Source organism: Balaenoptera acutorostrata, chromosome 19 (assembly GCF_949987535.1).
Source record: "Balaenoptera acutorostrata chromosome 19, mBalAcu1.1, whole genome shotgun sequence".
In the NCBI taxonomy this organism is placed as follows: Eukaryota; Metazoa; Chordata; class Mammalia; order Artiodactyla; family Balaenopteridae; genus Balaenoptera; species Balaenoptera acutorostrata.
In genome coordinates, this window is record NC_080082.1 from 64,406,564 (window position 1) to 64,425,960 (window position 19,397).

At 57.7% G+C, this 19,397-nt stretch overlaps 1 protein-coding gene across 3 annotated transcripts; it reads left to right on the forward strand.

Moving 5' to 3' along the window:
* The first annotated feature begins 717 nt into the window (after positions 1 to 717).
* On the forward strand, positions 718 to 15,198 carry ZNF444 (zinc finger protein 444). Of its 3 annotated transcripts, none has more exons than XM_057534085.1 (4): positions 718 to 851; positions 7,677 to 8,010; positions 12,489 to 12,573; positions 14,000 to 15,198. In XM_057534085.1, the coding sequence occupies exons 1-4, from the start codon at positions 826 to 828 to the stop codon at positions 14,581 to 14,583; spliced, it is 1,029 nt and encodes a 342-aa protein (XP_057390068.1). In that variant the 5' UTR covers positions 718 to 825; the 3' UTR covers positions 14,584 to 15,198. The 3 variants fall into 3 exon arrangements, with proteins under 3 accessions (XP_057390068.1, XP_057390069.1, XP_057390070.1); XM_057534086.1 differs by lacking the exon at positions 718 to 851 and adding an exon at positions 904 to 1,023; XM_057534087.1 differs by lacking the exon at positions 718 to 851 and adding an exon at positions 1,310 to 1,374.
* The last annotated feature ends 4,199 nt before the right edge of the window (positions 15,199 to 19,397 follow it).

Genomic DNA, 19,397 nt, shown 5'->3' on the forward strand with positions numbered 1-19,397 from the left:
TCTCACCCTTCCTGCACCGAGGAAACGAGGTGTGGACCAGACGTTGACTAGCCCTGGGTCCACGCGGCTCCTGGGTCGTCCTCCGGCCTGGAACCGTCTGTGCACAGAGCTCCAACTCATCTTCCCGTTGCTGAAATGGGGAGACTGAGGCCCTGTCCAACGGGGGCACGTCGAGGACTTTCAGGCAGTTCCCTCCCCGATTCAAACTAAGAGTAACTCCGGGGCGTCCGGGGTAAACTGAGGCCAGAAACCGCGTGCCGGGCTCACAGAAAAGAGCAGGGCGCCTGGGTCGGCCCCCGGACCACGCTCCCCTGAGGCCGGCAGCCGGCTTACGTTCGGATCGCGCATCAACCTCAGACATCATTGCTTCTGCCCAGGTTGGGGTGGGGTGAAACGCGACCCGTTGTCAAGGAGACGCACCCCGCAGGCCCTGATTGGCGTAGAACTCTGGCTCGGGCCGCCCGCTCCTAGGGTACAGGGGCCCCATTTCCTGAGGGCCAGGAGCCTCCAGCCTCCTCCGGTTTCCACAGCAACGCCGCCATGGCTCCTCCTTCTCCCTTCGCCCACCGGCTCCCACCTTCGGCACGTCTGCGCATGCCCGGGGCCCGCCCACGCGCGGACCAATGGGAAGAATTACACGTGCATTCTGGGAAATGTAGTCCAAACCCTGACGCTCTGAGAGGCCATGTTTGCGAGGACCCATAGGCCGCTGGCAGCGCTTCGATGCATCTTGGGAAATGTAGTTCCTGCTCTGGCGGAGCCATTCGGGGACGGGCGTGAGAGGGTCGCCACGGCGAGAGCCAATGGAAATCCGCCTTTGCCGCGATGCTTCGTGGGAGATGCAGTTCTGGGTGAAGCCGGCGGGGTAGTGGGGGGAAAGGACCACTGGGTTTCTGGGAGTGTTGGGGGGAGGGGGACGGATGAGTTTGGCGCAAAGCCTGCCGGGGCATGGAGTCCTGGTGAGCTCTGTGCGCATGTGCGAGGTGGCGAGGGGGCTTGGGGGGCCTCGCCCGGGAGAGTGAGGTGAGCGAGGGGGGCAAGGAGGGAGGGATTGGAGTGGGGGGCGGTTGGACGAGCTTTGGGGAGAGGGGGGCTGGAGGCCGGAGGAGGGAGGAACGGGAGGGTTGGGGGAGGGAATGAAAAGGGGGCCCGAGAAGGGGGAGGGGGAGGGGAGCGTGAACGGGAGGGGGAGGATCTGGAAGTGGGAGGGGGTTGTGGGTCCCGGAGGCGGAGAACGCGAGGGAGAGTTGGAAACTGAGGGGGGGGGTAGTGGGGGAGGGTCGGGAAATGGGGGGAGGGGGAGGGGACTCCAGCAGCGGGTGGGCTGGGCCCTGCCGAGGAGTCTGGGGGCGCCGGACGGACCGGGTCGGAGAGGTTTGCTGGAAGGGGCTCTGGGGGAGGGTCGTGGTCCAGACGTGGGTGGGGTGCAGGTGGTTCACGTCGTGCATGTCTTTACAAGTTGGATCTCACTTTTGTGGAGTTGTGAGATTCCCGAGGATGAGCTGAATTGTCGTCTTCCTTTTTTTCTTTCTTTCTTTCTTCCTTTCTTTCTTTCTTTCTTTCTTTCGGGTGCCCTCCCCCCCCACTAGCTTGTTGCAAGGGACTTATTTCGTGGGCGTGCAGTGCTTCAAGGCTGTGTTTGCTGTTAGCGTGTGAGGCTGCCCTCCTCCCCGTCAGCCCCCCCTCCCTCTTTTATTTGCTTTTTTAACCCCTACTCCTGCTCATACTTGGATTTAATGTGTGTGCTTCTGATCAAAGCTATATCCCTAGCACCTCACCAAGTAACAGTAACAGTAAAGGTTAATTCTGGTTGAAGGCTTGCTTAGCACAGCTGGGTGCTGTTCTCAGCATCTTTGTTTTCCTTACATCTTGAATTCTTACTGCTACTCTTGGGTAAGTATGACTTCTCTCCCCATTTTACAGCCCGGGAAGGGAGATTCAGTGTGTAAAAGGTTCTATACCTTAGCCTGGGACGACTAGCTGGGAGATGGCAGGGCTGGGATTTGCTCCAGGGCCCTTTGCTCTGAGTAAATATTTGTTCAGTGGACCGGTGGTTCTCCACCAGGGACAACTGCGCCTGCCCGCCTTCCACCTCGAGGCACTCTCTGGAGACATTTTTGATTGTCACAGTTGGGGAGATACTGCTGGCACACTGTGGAAGGAGGCCAGAGATGCTGCTAAACGCCGTAGGTTGCAGAGGATGGCTGCCACACGGAGTTGCCCAGCGCTAAATGTCACTAGTGAAGGGTGGGAAGCCCAGGGGTGGGCCAGCAGGTCTTCACTGAACGCTTACTCTGTGTGGGATGGGGGCCTCTTCTAATTCATGCTCCTAGCAACCCCTGTGGGGAAGGAGTTACTCTTAGATCTGTACTACAGGTGGGGAATTTAAGTCCAGAGAGGGCCCAAGGTTACACCACCGGTAAATGGCTGAATTAAAAGCGGAGGCCAGGCAGGCAAGCTCCAGAAGCTGTGTCTCTTAAATTTTTACCATTTTTTTTTTTTTTGCGTTTTTGAAAACTTACTGTAGTTTAGTTGATTTACAATGTTGTGTTAATTTCTGCTGTACAGCAAAGTGATTCAGTTATACATATATATACATTCTTTTTTATTCTGTTTTCCATTATGGTTTATCACAGGATATTAAATATAGTCCCTATGCGCTACAGGAGGACCTTGTCGTTTATCCATCCTATATATAGTAGTGTGCAACTGCTAATCCCAAACTCCCACTCCATCCCTCCCCCACCCCCTTGGCAACCACCAGTCTGTTCTTCCAGAGCCCTGCCTCTTAACCATTAAGTTAATGCAGCAGGCGTGGGCTCTGGATTCGAATCCTGCCTCTCTGTCACTCTCTGCGTGTCCATTTCTCTCCTTCTCTACAGTGGGGCTCATCTCCCCAAGTCGCAGGACTGTTGGGAGGGACGGGTGGGGCAGAGTAAGACACAGGCCTCGTGGCGGTCTCCTGAGGCCTCCAGGGTGCCCGGTGGGGCTGGATGATGCTAGGGGGACACACAAAGGCGTGTTACAGTCGCTTTCATGGAGGCAGCACAGAGCATTGCGGCAGCCGCTGGAGCTACTGGCCCTCACTGAATAAGAGGAGTTGCTTTTCACAGCAGAGGGACCTTTTCTGTGTGTGGATGTATTTTGCTTTGTTTCTTCTTATTTTTTGTCAAGCTATAATTGACATATATTCGTTTCAAGTATACAACATAACAGTTTGATATTTGTATATATTGCAAAACGATAACCACAGTAAGTCTAGTTACTATCCATCGCCATACAGAGTTATAGAATTTTTTTTTCTCATGATGAGAACTTTTAAGAGTTGTTCTCTCCGCAACCTTCTTTTTCTTTAAGATATATATTTTTTAATGCTTTTTTAAAAAAAATTATTTATTTTATTTATTTATTTTTGCCTGTGTTGGGTCTTCGTTGGCACGCGCGGGCTTTCTCTAGTTGTGGCGAGCGGGGGCTGATCGTCATTGAGGTGTGCGGGCTTCTCATTGCGGTGGCTTCTCTTGTTGCGGAGCACGGGCTCTAGGCGCGTGGGCTCAGTAGTTGTGGCTCACAGGCTTAGTTGCTCCGCGGCATGTGGGATCTTCCCGGGCCAGGGCTCGAACCCGTGTTGCTTGCATTGGCAGGTGGATTCTTAACCACTGCGCCACCAGGGAAGCCCAACTTTCAAATACACAACAGAGTATTATTAACTATAGTGACCAAGCGGTACTTTACATCCCCAGGAAATTAGTTCTTTTGTAACTGGGAGTTTGTAAGTTTTGATTCTTTTCACCCATTTTGCCTACCAACGCCCCCACCCCTGCTTCTGGGAACCACCAATCTGTTCAGTGTATCTATGAGTTTGCTTTATTTTTGTTTTTTTTGGATTGCACATGTAAGGGAAATTATACATTTGCCTTTCTCTATCTGATTTATTTCTCTTATCATAAAACCCTCGAGGTCCATCCATGTTTTCACAAATAGTAGGATTTCATTCTTTTTTATGGCTGAATAATATTCCATTATATTTATTTATATATGTTTTTATATTTGTATATTCCACTTTATATATATATACACACACACACACACACACACACACACACACACATATATACATATTTTGCATCTTCTCTGTCCATTTATCCATCAGCAAAACTTAGGTTGCTTCCATGTCTTGGCTATTATTGTAAATAATGCTGTTATGAATGTCGGGGTGCATGTATTTTTTCAAAATAGTATTTTTGTTTTCTTTGAATACATATCCAGAAGTAGAATTGCTGGATCAAACGGTAGTTCTATTATTTTTTTAAACCGATTTTTTTAAAATTAATTACTTTATTCTTTTTTTTTTTTTTTTGGCTTGTGTCGGGTCTTCGTTGCTGCGCGCGGGCTGTCTCTAGTTGCTGCGAGCAGGGGCTACTCTCTGTTGCGGTGCGCGGGCTTTTCTTGTTGCAGAGCACGGGCTCTAGGCGCGTGGGCTTCAGTAGTTGAGGCGCACGGGCTCGGTAGTTGTGGCTCGTGGGCTCTAGAGTGCAGGCTCTGTAGTTGTGGCGCACAGGCTTAGTTGCTCCGCAGCATGTGGGATCTTCCTGGACCAGGGATTGAACCCATGTCCCCTGCATTGGCAGGCGGATTCTTAACCACTGCGCCACCAGGGAAGTCCCCAGTAGTTCTATTTTTAATTTTTTGAGGAACCTCCATAGTGTTTTCCATAGTGGCTGCATGGAGTGACCTTATTTATCAGTCAGTATGTGCTTTATCAGGAGCAGCCCCTGAGCTCGGTGACCCTGGGATCCAGGGAAGAGTCCGTCTGGCCCTGCCTCAGGGGCTAACCTTGGACGGCCAGGAGCGTGGGTCCCTGTGGTCCTCCCTGAGGTCACAAGGCCCTTCAGCGTGATTCCCAGGGCCTCACTCACTCAGGTCAGACTCCACTCCTGTCCCAGAGGGATCTTTCTCACAACAGAGCAGGCTTCTCTGCCTCTTTTGAGACTCGGCTCTGGCCCAGGTCTTCTGGGAAGTCTTTCCTGCCGCTGCTGGGCTAGTCAGTCCTTAAATGGAAGGACGGGTGGGTGGAGGTGATGCTGTGACCGGCTCCAGGGCCAGACAGACGCCAGTGTGAGTTCAGCCCCTGCCACTTATTAGCTGGGTGATTTTGAGCAAGGCCTTCACATTCTCCATCTGCAAAATGGGGGCAATAATGCTAATCACACAGGACCGGTCATCCTATAAATTTTCTTTCAGTGCCAACCAGCATGCCGGGCTCTGTATATGTGGCCTCTTGCCCTTGCAACGCTTAAATTCTAGCAAGGGAAATCAGCGCCCAGATATGGTAAGACCAGATCTTATTAAACGCTGAGATGAAATTAATACCTTGACATGACAGTAACTGCAGGGGAGGGTGTGTAGGTGATTCAGGGAGGCTGTCCAAGGAGGGAAGGATGGCATCTAGGCCTCAGAGGTGAGAAGGAGCCAGCTGAGCAAAGATGGAGGTAGAGGATGGCAGTACAAAGGCCCTGAGGTCGGGCCAGCCTTGAGTCTGAGAAGATCATCAGTGTGTGGCAGAAGGGCATGGCTGTGCACCAGTAAAACTTGACTTAAACAAACAGGCTGCAGGGACTTCCCCGGTGGACCAGTGGTTAGGACTCCGCCCTTCCAATGCAGGGGGTGCAGGTTCGATCCCTGGTCGGGGAACTAAGATCCCACATACCACACAGTGTGGGAAAAAACAAACAAACAAACAAGAAAACACAAAACAAAACAAAGCAAAACCCAGGCTGCAGGCCAGTGGCTCTTGAAGGTTTTAAACTCAGGACCCCTTTATACTTTAAAATTTTTTTGAAGATCCCCCCCCAAAGCACTTTTGCTTACAGGAATTACATTTATTGGTATGTGTCATGTTAGAAACTAAGGCTGAGAAAATTTCAAAATATTACTGCGTTTAGAACTTGCAGTAATCAACTTTCCATATGTTAAGATAAATAACACTTTTTTTCCTTAATTTTTTTTATTGGCGTATAGTTGATGTACAGTGTTGTGTTAGTTTCAGGTGTACGGCAGGGTGAGTCCATTATACATACACATGTATCCACTCTCAGATTCTAGTCCCATATAGGTCGTTACAGAGTATGGAGTAGAGTTCCCTGTGCTATACAGTAGTTTCTTATTAGTTATCTATTCTATATATAGTAGTGTGTATATGTTAGTCCCAATCTCCCAATTTATCCCCCCCCCCCCGGCAAATGACACTTTTTATTTTATTTTATTTTATTTATTTATTTTTTAAAAATAACACTTTTTAAATGAAAAATAACCATGTTTCCCCAAATGAAAAGCTGGAAACATGGCATCATTTTTCTGCACATCTCAGTGTCTGACTTGAACAGCTGGGTTCTCCCATCTGCCTCTGCTCTCAGCCTGTGGCCTCTGGAAGGCCCCAGCATACACTCAGGAGAGAATGGCAGCGAAAGAGGCTGGTAACCTGTGTTAGGAAAATAGTTCTGACCTAGAGGTACCCCCGGAAGGATCTTGGGGATCCCGGGGGTCCCCAGGCCATTGGAGGACCACAGTTCCAGGCCGGGGTTTCTTAGGGGCTGGGTCCTTCTCTGCTGGGGGCCGTCCTGTGCAGTGGAAGGCCTTTAGCGGCATGCCCGGCCTCCAGCCACCGGATGCTAGCAGCACGGCTCCCCCACCCCCATCCAGCGAGACCTTTCTAGATGCCTCCCCGGGGTAACGTCACCCCCGGTCGAGAGCCACTGCTTTGCGTCACCCTCACGACCGAAGCCACTGCACGTCTGTTTCCTCCTTCGGGAAGGGGAAGAGGAAGTGGAGGGCACACGGCTTCCTGGGGGCGCCGGGGTGCAGGTCTTACAAAAGGAGAACGGGGAGAACGGATAAGGGGGGCCTCTTGCAGTCTCTCGCGTTTCCCAGTACCCAGACGTGATTGGGGGCCCCTGAGCGTCGTGGCCTGCTGGGCGGCCGTCACAACACCACCGACCAGGCGGCTTCAGCAACAGACATTGATTCCTCGCAGTTCTGGAGGTTGGGCGTCCGGGATAGGTGCAGCCAGACTCGGTGTCTGGTGAGGGCCTCTTCCCGGCTTGCAGACGGCTGCTTCCTGCTGTGTCCTCACACCCAGGGGCGACACATCTCCTCTTGCTACGAGGACATCAGTCCTGTAGGAGCCCGGTCTGATGACCTCATTTACTCTTCATTTCCTCATAAAAGCCCCATCTCCAAATACATTTGGGGTTAGAGCTTCCACATATGAACCTGGCGGGGGGTACGGACGGACATAGTTCTGTCCACACTGGCCAGTAAGGAAGAGACTGGGGGGGCTTTGGAGCAAGCATCCTACGGTGTCTGCCTCAGGGACGTGGGTTGGGACGTAACCAGGCATCGATGGTGGTGATGACAAATCACATTTTCCCGAGCATGTGCTACGTGCCGGGAGCCGGGATCCGTTCTAAGTTCTCCGTGGGCGGGGAGGCTGCGGGGGGAGGGTGAGGGCAGGGAGGCCACACGAGGCCGGCGAGCGCGGCGCCGCCGCCGCTCCTGGGTGGGCGTCTGCGGCGCGCACGCACGGAGCGTGGTGTCCGACCCCGTGCCCACGGCGGAGGCGGGGGCTTCCGGGGGATGGACGGAGTTGGGCTCTCACTGCTGCCCTTCCCCCTCGACAGGCGCTGCCGTCCCGCCGGCCCCATGGAGGCCCCGGCCGCCCAGCCTGTGAAGCAGGAGTGCCGGGCCGCCGAGGGCCTGACCCTGGACTCGCCGTGGCACCGCTTCCGCCACTTCCACCTGGGCGACGCCTCGGGCCCCCACGAGGCGCTGGGCCTGCTGCGCGCCTTGTGCCGGGACTGGCTGCAGCCCGAGGTGCACACCAAGGAGCAGATGCTGGAGCTGCTGGTGCTGGAGCAGTTCCTGAGCGCCCTGCCCGCCAACCTCCAGGCCTGGGTGTGCAGCCGGCGGCCCCAGAGCGGGGAGGAGGCCGCGGCCCTGCTGGAGGAGTTCTGGGTGAGCGGGGGCGGCTGGCGGGAGGGGCCTGCGCCGCCGCGTCCCCCCGCCCCGGGCCTGCCATCTGCCCTCCCCAGGGCCGGGGGTCCTCAGCTCCACACGGAGGCAAACACTATAGGCTCCATGGGACCCTGAGGTACAGGGTGTGGTCGAGTCGGGGCGGGGGAGTCAGGCCAGCGAGGGCGTTTAGAGGGACTGTACGCAAGCCCGCCCTTCTGATGCTCAGTGCAAGTTCGGGGTCGCCGGGACCACCCCCAGGTCTGACAGCTCAGTGGAAGGACTCAGCGTCCTGCGCACGGCTGTAGCTGGTCACAGTGGAAGGACACAGATTAAATCAGCCAGGACACAGATTAAATCAGCCGAGGAGGGGGCAGCAGGGCAGGGTCCAGGAGGGTTCCTCCCAGGGGATTCGTCAGCGGTGCCAACTCTTGGCGACAACGTGTGCAAGACACAGGGAGCATCGCCAACCAGGGTGCTCCCCGCGCCTGGAGGTGTTGGGGCTTCAGCCTCCGCGAAAGGCTGAGCGGGCACAGTGCGGCCCAGAGCCTCCACGTGAGTTATGTTGTTGGAGTGGCCAGCACAGCCCAAGGCCCCTGGCAGGCAGGACGTGCTGAGTGAGGGCGCAGCGGTCCCCTCCCAGCAGGTGAGGGCAAGGGCCAGACCTCTCTCTGGGTAAGGTCAGCCCTTGGCTGCACCCCAGGGGTCAGCGGACTGCAGCCTGAGGGCCAGATCTGCCAGCCTCTGGGGCTGTGGTGTGACACAGCCTCACGGGGGCACGGCCTTGCCGTCCACTTGTGTGTTGCCTGTGGCCTCTTTCTCCCCAGGGCAGAGCTGAGCGGTCGCGACAGGGACCAGAGGGCCCGCAGAGCCGAAAACCTTTGCCCTCTGGCCCTTTCAGGGAAAAACCTGGGCACTGGCAGGTACCAGGTGATTCGCGTGTACAGAGTTCGGGGGTCCCAGGACCACCCCCGGGTTCAGTCGTTCATGGGAAGTACTCAGAGCTTGAGGAAAGCTGCTGTTCATCACGGTGAAAGGACACAGATTAAAGTCGGCCGAGGGAGCAGGCGGATGGGGCAGGGAGACCCTCACGGAGCTTCCTCGCCCCAGGTCACGTGGACAGCATGTGTATTGCCAACCAGGGGGGCTCCCCAGCCTCTGTAGACATGGTCTCCCAATCGGGGAGGCGGACCTTAATCTCAGGTCCGTCTGGGGGTCAAGCCGATACAGCAGGGCCAGACCTCCCCCAGATCACACTATCAGCATGGCCTGCGTGTCCCCATGCGGTCCTGAGTGGTGGTCACTGGAGGCTATCATCCTCTCCATTTCAGAGATGAAGGTATGAGGCTCAGAGAAGTCGAGTGACTTGCCTAAGGTCACACAGCCAGTTAGGGAGGAGTGAGAGGGACAGAACCCATGTGCTGTGGCCCGGGATCCCTGCCTCTGTCCCCCGCTGGGTGCCAACACCTGGCCCAGCATCTTCCTGGGGATGGGGCTCAGCCTTGGCACACTCCAGCATCCTGTGCCTATGACCCGGGACCAGAGAGCCTGCAGGCCACCTGCAGGGCCCCCCCGCCCCGAGCAGTATAAAGTTCCCAGGCTTGTGTGCCTGGGAATCGCAGGGTGGCCCGGCAGTGCAGCTTCCCAGGCTCCACTCCGGGGCGAGCCGGCCCGCGTCCTGCTCCCACCCTGCCTGCACACCGGCAGGTGTCACCTGGGGTTACCGGGCCCCCCTGAGGCCAGCGTCCACCAGTCTGAGCGGGGGCTCCAGGTGACACCATGTGCTGCCCACCTCCCCCCACAACTGACCCCTGCGTGGGAAGTAACTCGCTCGGGCCCCCCAAGCAGGTCTGTGGCTGGAGGCGCCCAGGACCCAGGTGGCCCCGTGCCAGCCCCTCCCCACACCTCGTCAAGCCCTCGTCTTGACCCTCTTCCTCGAGGAACATGTTGAGCCACTGGAGCAAAGGCAGATGGCTGGACACCTGCATCCCTCCGTCCGTGCATTCGCTCAGTGTCCGTTGCGGGCTGCGGTGAGAGGCTCCGGGGGTCGGGACCCTCTGAGGTGGTGGGCATGTAAAATGGTGCAGCCGCGGTGGAGAGCAGTCTGGCAGTTCCTCGGGTTGAACGTGCAGCGGCCACGTGGGCCAGCAGCCCCACTCCTGTGTGTGAACCCAGCGAAGTGAAAACACGTCCACACGTACCTCGCACGCGATACAACCTGAGTGGTAGCAAGTCAGCGTCCCTCGTAACAGCCAAAAAGTGAGAACAACCCTCACATCCACCGTCTGGTGAGTGGAGCAACAGAACGCGGCCTGTCCACGCAGCAGGGCACCACTCAGCCATAGAGGAGTGAGGCCCTGACGCGCTACACCGTGGGCGAACGTCAAAAACACGAGGAAAACATGACAGAAGCCGGTCACAAGGACTTTCGTTGCATGATTCCGTTGCCGTGAGATTCGCAGAAGAGGCAGGTCCATAGAGGTGGGGAGCAGATTAGTGGTTCCCAGAGGCTGGCGGGGAGGACGTGGGGAGTGACTGCTGATAGGGATGGGGTACGGGGGCTGGGGGTGATGAAAATATTCTCGAATCCATTGTGGTAATGGTTGCACAACAGAACGTACCAAAAACCGTGGAATTGCAATTTAAATGGGTGAATTCTCTGGCATATGAGTCATGTCGCGATAAAGCTGCTATTTATAAAAAGATTGGCGCCAGGGTCAGCACAGAAGTGGGACAGGCCAGTCCCTGCCCTCCTGGAGCGTGCGAGCCCAGGCAGCTCCACTGGGAGGTCGACCAGGCCTTTCGCGGGGAAAATAACTCCATACCAACTCTTCCCGGCATCTGAAGAGGAAGGAACATTCCAGCTCATTCTACAGGGCCAGCGTTTTCCTGGTACCAAAACCAAGGAAAGACAGCTGTAGGCCTTCCTCCTTAATCTCAGTGATGTTGAGTGAAAGAAACTAGACCCTCCCCCCCGCCCCGAAGAAGTACCGATTTACTGTATGGCTCTATGAACATAAAGTCCTAGAAGACAGACCACTGTATCGTGCCGGGAAGCACATCAGTGGTTGCCCTGCTGGAGGGAAGCGGGGAGGTTACGGATGTGCACGGGGAAGCTTGCAGGGCCACGTGTGTGTTCTGGGGCTTCATGAGCACATACGCACGTGGAACTCCTCGGGTTGTGTGCCGTGAGCCATGTGCATTCACTGTATGTGTGTCACGCTTCGATGAAGCTGCTGGGAGTGCAGTGTGGAGGGTACCAGGATGGGGGCGCCCTTGAACCTGCGGGAGGTGGCAGAGCTGGCGCTTGGCCAGGGCCTGCAGGGTGTGTAGGAGGGCAGGCCGGGCACAGGGGTGGGAACGGGGCTCCAGGCAGAGGGAAGAGCGCGTGCAGAAGCGTGGGGCTCTGAGCGCCTGGCACGCCCAGGACACCATCGGCCGTTTGCTGTTGCCTGGGCTTGGAGGTGCAGGCGGGGCCCCGGGCAGAGGTGGGGGCTGAGCGCGTGGCAGCGACCAGGCCACAGCAGACGCGAGTGACGGGGCAGCACCTGCGTTGCTGTAACGCCCTGAGCCACACTAGTCTGCTGAAGTAGCAAGGTGACCGTGCGGGTTCTCCCGCCACCACCAGACAAGGTGGGCACTTAGGGATCCCTAAAGATGAGCTTTCATACAAGGCCCTGGAAGCTTCCTGCCATCTGCTCGCCAGCTGGTAGAATTGTCGGCATCGCTGGTCTTCAGCCTAACAGCTGCTTGGGTCCAAAAGCGTTGAAACAAGTGAAATGTGAGAAGGGGGGTTGGGTGCCTGTAACCCCTGACAGCTCTTTCTCATCAGCACCAGGAGAATTCTGGTCTTTCCTGGAGGCATGGGCTCGAGGAATAACGAGAAAGAGCGTAAAGGAACCAGAAGTAGTGTGAAGCCTCTTTTTAAACCACTGGTCTGGCTGCTGCCGTGCTGCTCGGAGCTGCCCACCGGTTGAGCTGGGAAAAGTTCCGTTCTCATTTTTTGCCGAGTTAAAAGTAGCTTGTCTGTTTTCCTTCTGCATTTTGTCGAGGAGTTTGCAAAAGGCATTAAAAAGCTAAAATTCAAAGCAGGTGCATCACTTACCTGCCGTGTAACAAATCGCCTCAAACTTAGTGGCTCAGAACAGTAAACATTTATCATCTCGGGCAGCTTCCGTGGGTCAGGAGTTGGGGGCAGTGCTGGCTCAAGGTCTCTGACGAGGCTGCAGTTAACACCCGGCTGGGGCTGTCCTCACCTGGAGGCCGGCCCAGGGCTGGAGGATCTGATTCTGAGGCGGCTCCCTCACGCGGTGGTCAGCTGGAGGCCTCCGTCCTCGCCACGTGGGGTCTCCGTGGGGTGGCCGAGCACCCTCCAGCTCGGCAGCCGGCTTCCCCCAGAGCGAGCGGTAGGACTGAGCGGGACAGAAGTAGAGGCTGTGGCTCAGGTTGCTGAGTTGGGGTTGTGGTATCTCTGGTTTCAGGGACCAGCAATGAGGGCACCTCCGGATGCGGCGGAAGGCTCCAGGGTCGGCGTGAGGAAGGAAGACGGTGGGGTGACGCCCTCAGGTGAGCAGCTCACCCCTTCCCCACGGCGCCCCCAGCCCCGGGGGACCCTCTCCTGTCCGTCCTTTATTTGTCCAGTGAACGTCGCTGCTGTGAAGGGCGGCCGCCGCATCAGACACGCCCTGCCCTGGAGGGCACGGCGAGTGGGGGGTCAGACAGGACAGCGAGCGCCAGTGACGCGCCAGGCGTGGTCCCGCCAGCTCGCCAAAATCCCGCGCCCGCCCTTGAGATAGCCGGCGTCATCTGCTACCTTGTGTAGCTGCAGGAACCCAGGCACAGAGACGTGAAATAACTCACCCAGGTTCGGGTGCCGGCCAAGCCAGGGTTGCACCCCGGCAGCCTGACCCCAGAGCCTTTGAGCCCCGGTTCTTCGCGGGGCGAGACCTCCTGCCGTCATGCTCCTCCCGACCCAGGCGCTGTGCAGGACTCTCTTCGCATTGGCCAGCCTGGCGCCGATGCCCGGGCCGGGAGCTGGGGAAGGTGCTGGCTCCACCCCGACCCCAGGCATTAGGGTGAGGAAGGGGAATCCGATTGAATCTCGTCAAAGCGGGGAATAGACCTGGGAGGCAAAACCCGAGGATGGCCACGAGAGGCAGAAAGGTGACTCTGGGAGCCGGCGTGGACTCAGGCACCTGGAGACCCATGGGGGAGGGTGGCGCTCACCTTGTGCCAGGGCTGTGGCTGGAGGGGACGGAGGAGCTGGGGATCGTCTCTGAGGCCACGTGTAGAGGTGGCAGGATGGGGGCCCTTCTGATGACACCAGGACCTGTAGAGCCCGGGTCGCGGGGGGCAGGGGGGGTGCCTGTGGACCTCCAGAGGAGGGTGGGTCGGAGAGGGAGCAGCTCTGGGACGGTGACTGGGGACCCGAGGCAGTGCCCTCGTGTCCCTCAGCGGGGACCACAGTGGGGGTGGAATGAGACGGCACACCAACGTGCTCGGCACCGTGCCCGGCACAGAGGGAGAGACTGACAGGTTTTTATCACACCCGTCCTAGTGTGACACTTAAAGGTTGCTTACCTCCTTGGAATTCCATAGAGCAGTTTGGAAACCTGAGGAAAAGGAAATGTGTGGTTCACCCACCCACCCGTGCACCCACGCGTCCATCCATCACCCAATCCATCCACTCCAACATCCGTCTACACACTCTAATTTATCACTTACCTACCTATCGATTTCCTCCTCCCGTCCATCCACCCATCCATTCGTTGATTGGGCACTTACTCTGCACCAGGCCCTGTGCAGTACGGGGACCCAGGGGTGAATCAGAAGCTGGCGGACAACGCTCTTCCCTCCCGGAGGGCTCCCTGGCGTTAAGCGTTCCCCGCCTGCCGCGGGACCACCCCTCTAGCCAGGACACGGGCCGCCCTCGCGGCCTGCCCTTGCCTGGCTGTGCCCTGCGCTCGCCCTGACTCTGCGCCTTTGCCTGCAGGAGACGCAGCCCCCAGGGCTGAGGAACTGGCGACGGGGGACGCCCAGGCCGCGCGCCCTTACAAGCAGGAGCCGGGCAGCCCCCAGCCAGCGCCACCGCCCCCACCGGCGCCCAGCCTGCCCGCCTTCCTGGCGGCCCCGGGCTCCGCGTCCTGCCCCGAGTGCGGCAAGGCCTCGCTGAAGCCGGCGCACCTGCTGCGCCATCGGCAGAGCCACTCGGGCGAGAAGCCGCACGCCTGCCCCGAGTGCGGCAAGGCCTTCCGGCGCAAGGAGCACCTGCGGCGCCACCGCGGCACGCACCCCGGCGGCCCGGGTCCGGCCCTGCGCCCGCTGCCTGCGCGCGAGAAGCCACACGCCTGCTGCGAGTGCGGCAAGACCTTCTACTGGCGCGAGCACCTGGTGCGCCACCGCAAGACGCACTCGGGCGCGCGGCCGTTCGCTTGCTGGGAGTGCGGCAAGGGCTTCGGGCGCCGCGAGCACGTGCTGCGCCACCAGCGCATCCACGGGCGCGCGGCGGGCGCGAGTGGGGCGGCGGCGCCGGGCCCCGAAGGCGGGGGTCCCTTCCCGCCCTGGCCGCTGGGGTAGCCCCCGCCCCGCCGTGCAACCCCTCCTGTCCCTCACCGGCTCCTCGGCCCCGTCTCTCTCCTCCAGCGGCCCCTCCTTTGTCCGAACCTCCTGGTGCTCTAGAGCTCTCTGTTCCTTCCCAAGTCTCACTTTAGGTCCCAAACCTCACTTTCCTGTTCGGATCTCACGCCGTCCTCGTCCTTCGCAGTCGCTCCCGCCTGTAGAGGGAGACTCCGCTGTCCTTCTCTTTCCCGGGTGGGGCGCAGGGCTGGCCAGGAGCCCAGAAGTGGAGCGCAGGGCTGGAGCAGCAGGCGGGGCCCCTGGTCTAGAGGAGGCCGGAGGAAGGGGACTGGGTCTCGTCCCCCGGAGACACCCCCCAGGACGGAGTGGGGGACGGCTCCGACAGGACACCCTCCCCAGGAGACACCCCCCCCCGGAGACACCCCCCAGGACGGAGTCGGGGACGGCTCCGACAGGACAGACCTGGGTTCTGGCAGTGGGCTCCCTGGCCTGGCTTGTCTCTCCGCGAGCCAGAAGGCATGGGATGGACAGAGGTGCCTGCCCGTGGGAAGCGCGTCGGAGACTACAGTTCACCAGCATCTGAAGAGTAATAAAGCCACTGATAAGTTGTGCAGACCCCGAGTGCCCTGCGTTCTGTCCTGGGGGCCGCCCTCCCCAAGCTGCCCAGGATGGGAGGGGCATTGTGGGCCCCACCTCAGACCCTCCCAGCTGTCAGGGCCCTGGGAGCCTGGGCCCAGGGGGCTGGTTCCTTGTCCTTGAACCTAGAGTCGAGACGAACCCCGTGAGAGGTGACAGGAGTTCTCGTGGGGGTCTGCGCTGTGGGGGAAGCGTGGGCACACGCCACCTTCTGGAGCCCACTCACCGCCCCGGGAGGAGCGCTCCCTGCTTCCACCTCGCACGGGCCAGGCTCAGCCCAGCTCCCAGCGGCTTGGGTTGGGGTCTTGGCCCTAACAGCTTCCAGGCTCCATGATCTCAGGTCACCTCCCCCTCTGAGCCTTGGTGTTCACGTCTGTAAATAACAATGGCACGCACATCCCTTCCTAAGGGCAGGTCACCCCCTTTCATTGGGGGACCCTCAAATATCAGTGTCAGTAGGTCTCTCTGGTGGCCCGTTTTCCAAAGAGGAAACCATCCGGTCTCCTGCTGGGAGTGGTCACAGGACCCTGGTGGCCGCCAACCTGGGAGCGCCGGGGGAGGAGGTGGGGGCCTGGGGCAGGCTCACTGTTGGGGGCAGCCCTTGGCCAGCCCCCTCCTCAGGGTCCTCCATGCAGCTTGGGGTCCAGACCCTGGTCCCTCCTCTCGGGGGAGGAAAGGCAGCTGCCTTGTTTGGGTGTCCTGGAAGGAGAGCTCTGGCCTGACCACGCCCCCTGCTGACATCCACCCGCCCTCCCGGTTCTGTGTTGCCCTGGGCTCCTGTGTGTCCAGCGCCCGAGCCTGGCTGGGCTTCTGCCAGCCAAATCGTCCATGGTCACTGCCATAGGCTTTGCTCTGCCAGCTTCTGGTCCAGTAAAACCCAGGCCACCGGTCATACCTGGGTGGCTGCAGGGGAGTCTGGGAAAGCAAGTAGCTGGACTGTCCGGCATTTACACCCAGAGCCGGGCCCCACCTTCCGAGACCCGTAACAGCTGGAGGAGATTCGGGTGCCAGGTGGTCTGCAGGTAACCGCCAGGGTGCCTTGGGCAAACCCTCAGACCTCAGCACCCACCTTGTGAAATGGGGCTAACAACACAGGCCAGACTCAGCCCAGCACCGAACAGCTTGGGTTGGAGTCTTGGCCTCAACAGCTCCCAGGCTCCGTGATCTCTGGCCCCTGGGTAGGGGCCCGTTCTGGAAACGAAATGAGGGAATGACTGCAAACGCTTGCACTGCCGGGCCATTAGAGGCAGTGAGCACCGAGGGCACCTTTAGTGGCAGGGCTCTCCTTCCACTAGAGGTCCGTGTTGCCACGTGTGTAGCAGAGGAAGCCGGCTTCAAGAGGCCACGTCATCTGCCGCAGGACCTCACGAGCGGGGAGAGTGGCGGTGTCAGGCCGCGGCGCTGGGGGCCGAAGACTGGGTCTGACAATAGCGTGCCCTGTGCCAGCCCCTCTTTCGAGCACGTAAAGCCATCAGGTCTTTTAATCGTCATGAGCCAAGGAGGCAAGCACTGTGGTTACCCCCATCACGCAGATGACGGGCCCAAGGTATCGAAAGGGTGCGTGGTTGGGCCGCAGTCACGGATCTGAGCTGGGTGTCTGGCCCCGGCGTCCTGATGCCTGCTCGTCACCCAGCAATAATACTTAGTCCAGCTCCTACCGTCGCTCAGGGGCCCCAGCCTCTGCCGCCAGCACAACCGTGGCTTGGGCTTGTTAAGCCTCCATCCCTGACCTCCCTCTGGGGACCTCCCACCCCAACACACTGCATCCACCAGTGTGGACGGTCCCTCGAGATGTCCCATCCCCTCCACCTTTGTGTCACTGGGGATCACAGTGCTGGACGAGCCTCGGGCATGGTAGGGGTTGGAGGGGGAGAAAACACCCTGTATTAGAGACAGCTGGGAAGATGAAGCGCTCTGACAGCCAGAGCTTCGCCTGTTTCCACGCAGGCACCCACCCCCGCCCCCTGTCTGCCTGCCGGGGAGCGCTGGTCCCACCTTGGCTCCCACACCTGGTGATGGGCCGTGCCTTCCTCCAAGACTCGCACAGTGGCCGGGGTCGGGGTGGGAAGGAGAGGCTGGGAGGCTGAAATGGAACAGAAAGACCCTCTGCACGGCGGGAGGAAGCATGTGCCCTGCTGCTGGGGGTGCAGGCGGGCGCAGGCAGAACCAGCTGGCAGGACTCCAGATTCTGTAGCGTGTGGGCATCATCCGTGGTGGACTCACGCCCTGGCCCCCACCCCACCCCACCCCGACACTCTCCCGTGCTCCGCCGCACACAGGAGCACTTGTGTAGTAGCCCTGTGCCTCGCAAGGCTGTTCGGATGTCCACCCTGGGAGCGGGGGAGGAGGAGGTGCACGCACACTGTTCAGGAAAAGTTGTCCAAAACCCAGAAACAGGGTGAGAATTCAGCTGTGCAGCCTTATAAAATCATGCTAGCGTGTTAAAAAAAACAAAAACAAAAACAACCCGAGTTTCCTGTAACTCCTTGCAAATGAAACTGTGTCGGGCTAACAGTTTGGAGAGGGGTTGGTTCACCACTCCTGCCAAGTCAGAGGGTAAGCCGAACACAGCTAGGTGGCTGTGGGGACCAGGGAGCAGCCAGGTGTGGAGGTTGACTGTCTGGTGCGGCATGAACCAGTTTTAAGCAGCAGCCCTGCTTCGGCATCGCACCCCACCAACCGCACAGCCCCGGTTCATCCAGCCCTAATCCAGCAAGCTCTGCATCCTGCTGGTCTGTCGTAAAGAAGCCCAATAAATCATCAACCCAGCACTGGTATCTATTTGTATGAGAATTTTTTTTTTAATCAATAATTATGACTTTACTGAATACTACCCGAAGCTGGAGGCAAGGAACTAGAAGTATCGCAGAAGCATGACCTCTCTTCGAAACATTCTGGGCGGTGACAGCAGGGAGAATGAAAGAAAGAAAGAAAATCAGATCTATAGCACCGCCCCCACCCCACTCACAAAATGACACAACAGATTTTAAGAGGGTCCATAAACGTAGGAAAAAATCCAAGATACAATCGATTCCCCGGGTCATCAGTGAGGAGATGGAGGTCCACAGACCCGCAGAGAATCTACCACAATTCCACAGTCGGCCAGTGAGATGCAGGGATGCCTCCTCACTGCCCCTCTCTTGAGTCAGGGCAACGACTGAAGCGTGACTCCCCAAATCCCTTCTTTTTGGGGCGTGAAGTGGTGAAAACAGGAGTGGGGAAGTGGGGGGTGTTGGGACGACACTGACCTCTGGGTTATTTACGGGCAGGAGAGGGAGAAGGGTCTTAATCCTAATCCAGATCCCCAACCCCAACAATAACACACCCATGTCCTTTAGAGGGTTAATTGTAATCCCTTGATTTTGGTCCAAGATGAGGAGGAACTGATTGAGGGAGATGCAGGAATATTCAGCACAATGGACAGAGGTGCTTGCTCGAAGCCGAGCCACGGGAAAGAAGGATGCCTGTCTCCTGATGCCCAGGAAATCGCTCTTTACCTCCTTTCTCAGGCAGGAAAGAGAAATAAAGCTTTCACGCAAATGGTTTTCAAACTGCACAAGGACCTCCTGTTTGTTGCTTCATTGTGTGTATGTGAGGGGAATTCTCTGATAAGACTGAAAAGACAAATATGGGTCTAAAACTTTAAATCTGAGCAGATTTTTACAAATGCCAAGTGGCTGGACCACACATCACGTGGGCAGGGGTTTTTAGAACCTGCCTAACTCAAAAGAGGTAAAATTCGAAATCATTCACTTGTCTGTTTAGAGAGAAACCCCCTTTCCCATCAAAACATTTAACAGCCCTCCTCAAACCATCATGGTAACCAGAGTTGTTAACAAGAAGTACACAGCCTGCCATGGTCATGACAAGGTCTGGCCCCATCTTTTTATTATGATCTTTTAGCTCATTTTATTTTACTATTTAAAAAAAATTTTTTTTTTCACTGTACAGTTTTGCAGACTCTGAAGGAACAGAGTCACTTGTACCATATCTGGCAGGAGCTTTCCCAGCAGAGCCAATAGCAGAATGCGCTCTCCTTTCCCGTGCTTCTCAAGATTCTACCCCCTTTTCCATTCCAGTAATAGTATCTGTGCACCTACAAGGGAGGCCAAAGCTGGAGAGATTCAGCCACTCCCATGAAGGAGCCATCTCCCACACAACCATCTCTGTACCATTTC

Coding starts and splice junctions, on each gene's coding strand:
- ZNF444 (XM_057534085.1), top strand. CDS start 826: ATGCTTCGTGGGAGATGCAGTTCTGG. Junction 852..7,676: donor CGTGGGAGATGCAGTTCTGG/GTGAAGCCGGCG, acceptor CCCCCTCGACAG/GCGCTGCCGTCCCGCCGGCC. Junction 8,011..12,488: donor CCCTGCTGGAGGAGTTCTGG/GTGAGCGGGGGC, acceptor CTCTGGTTTCAG/GGACCAGCAATGAGGGCACC.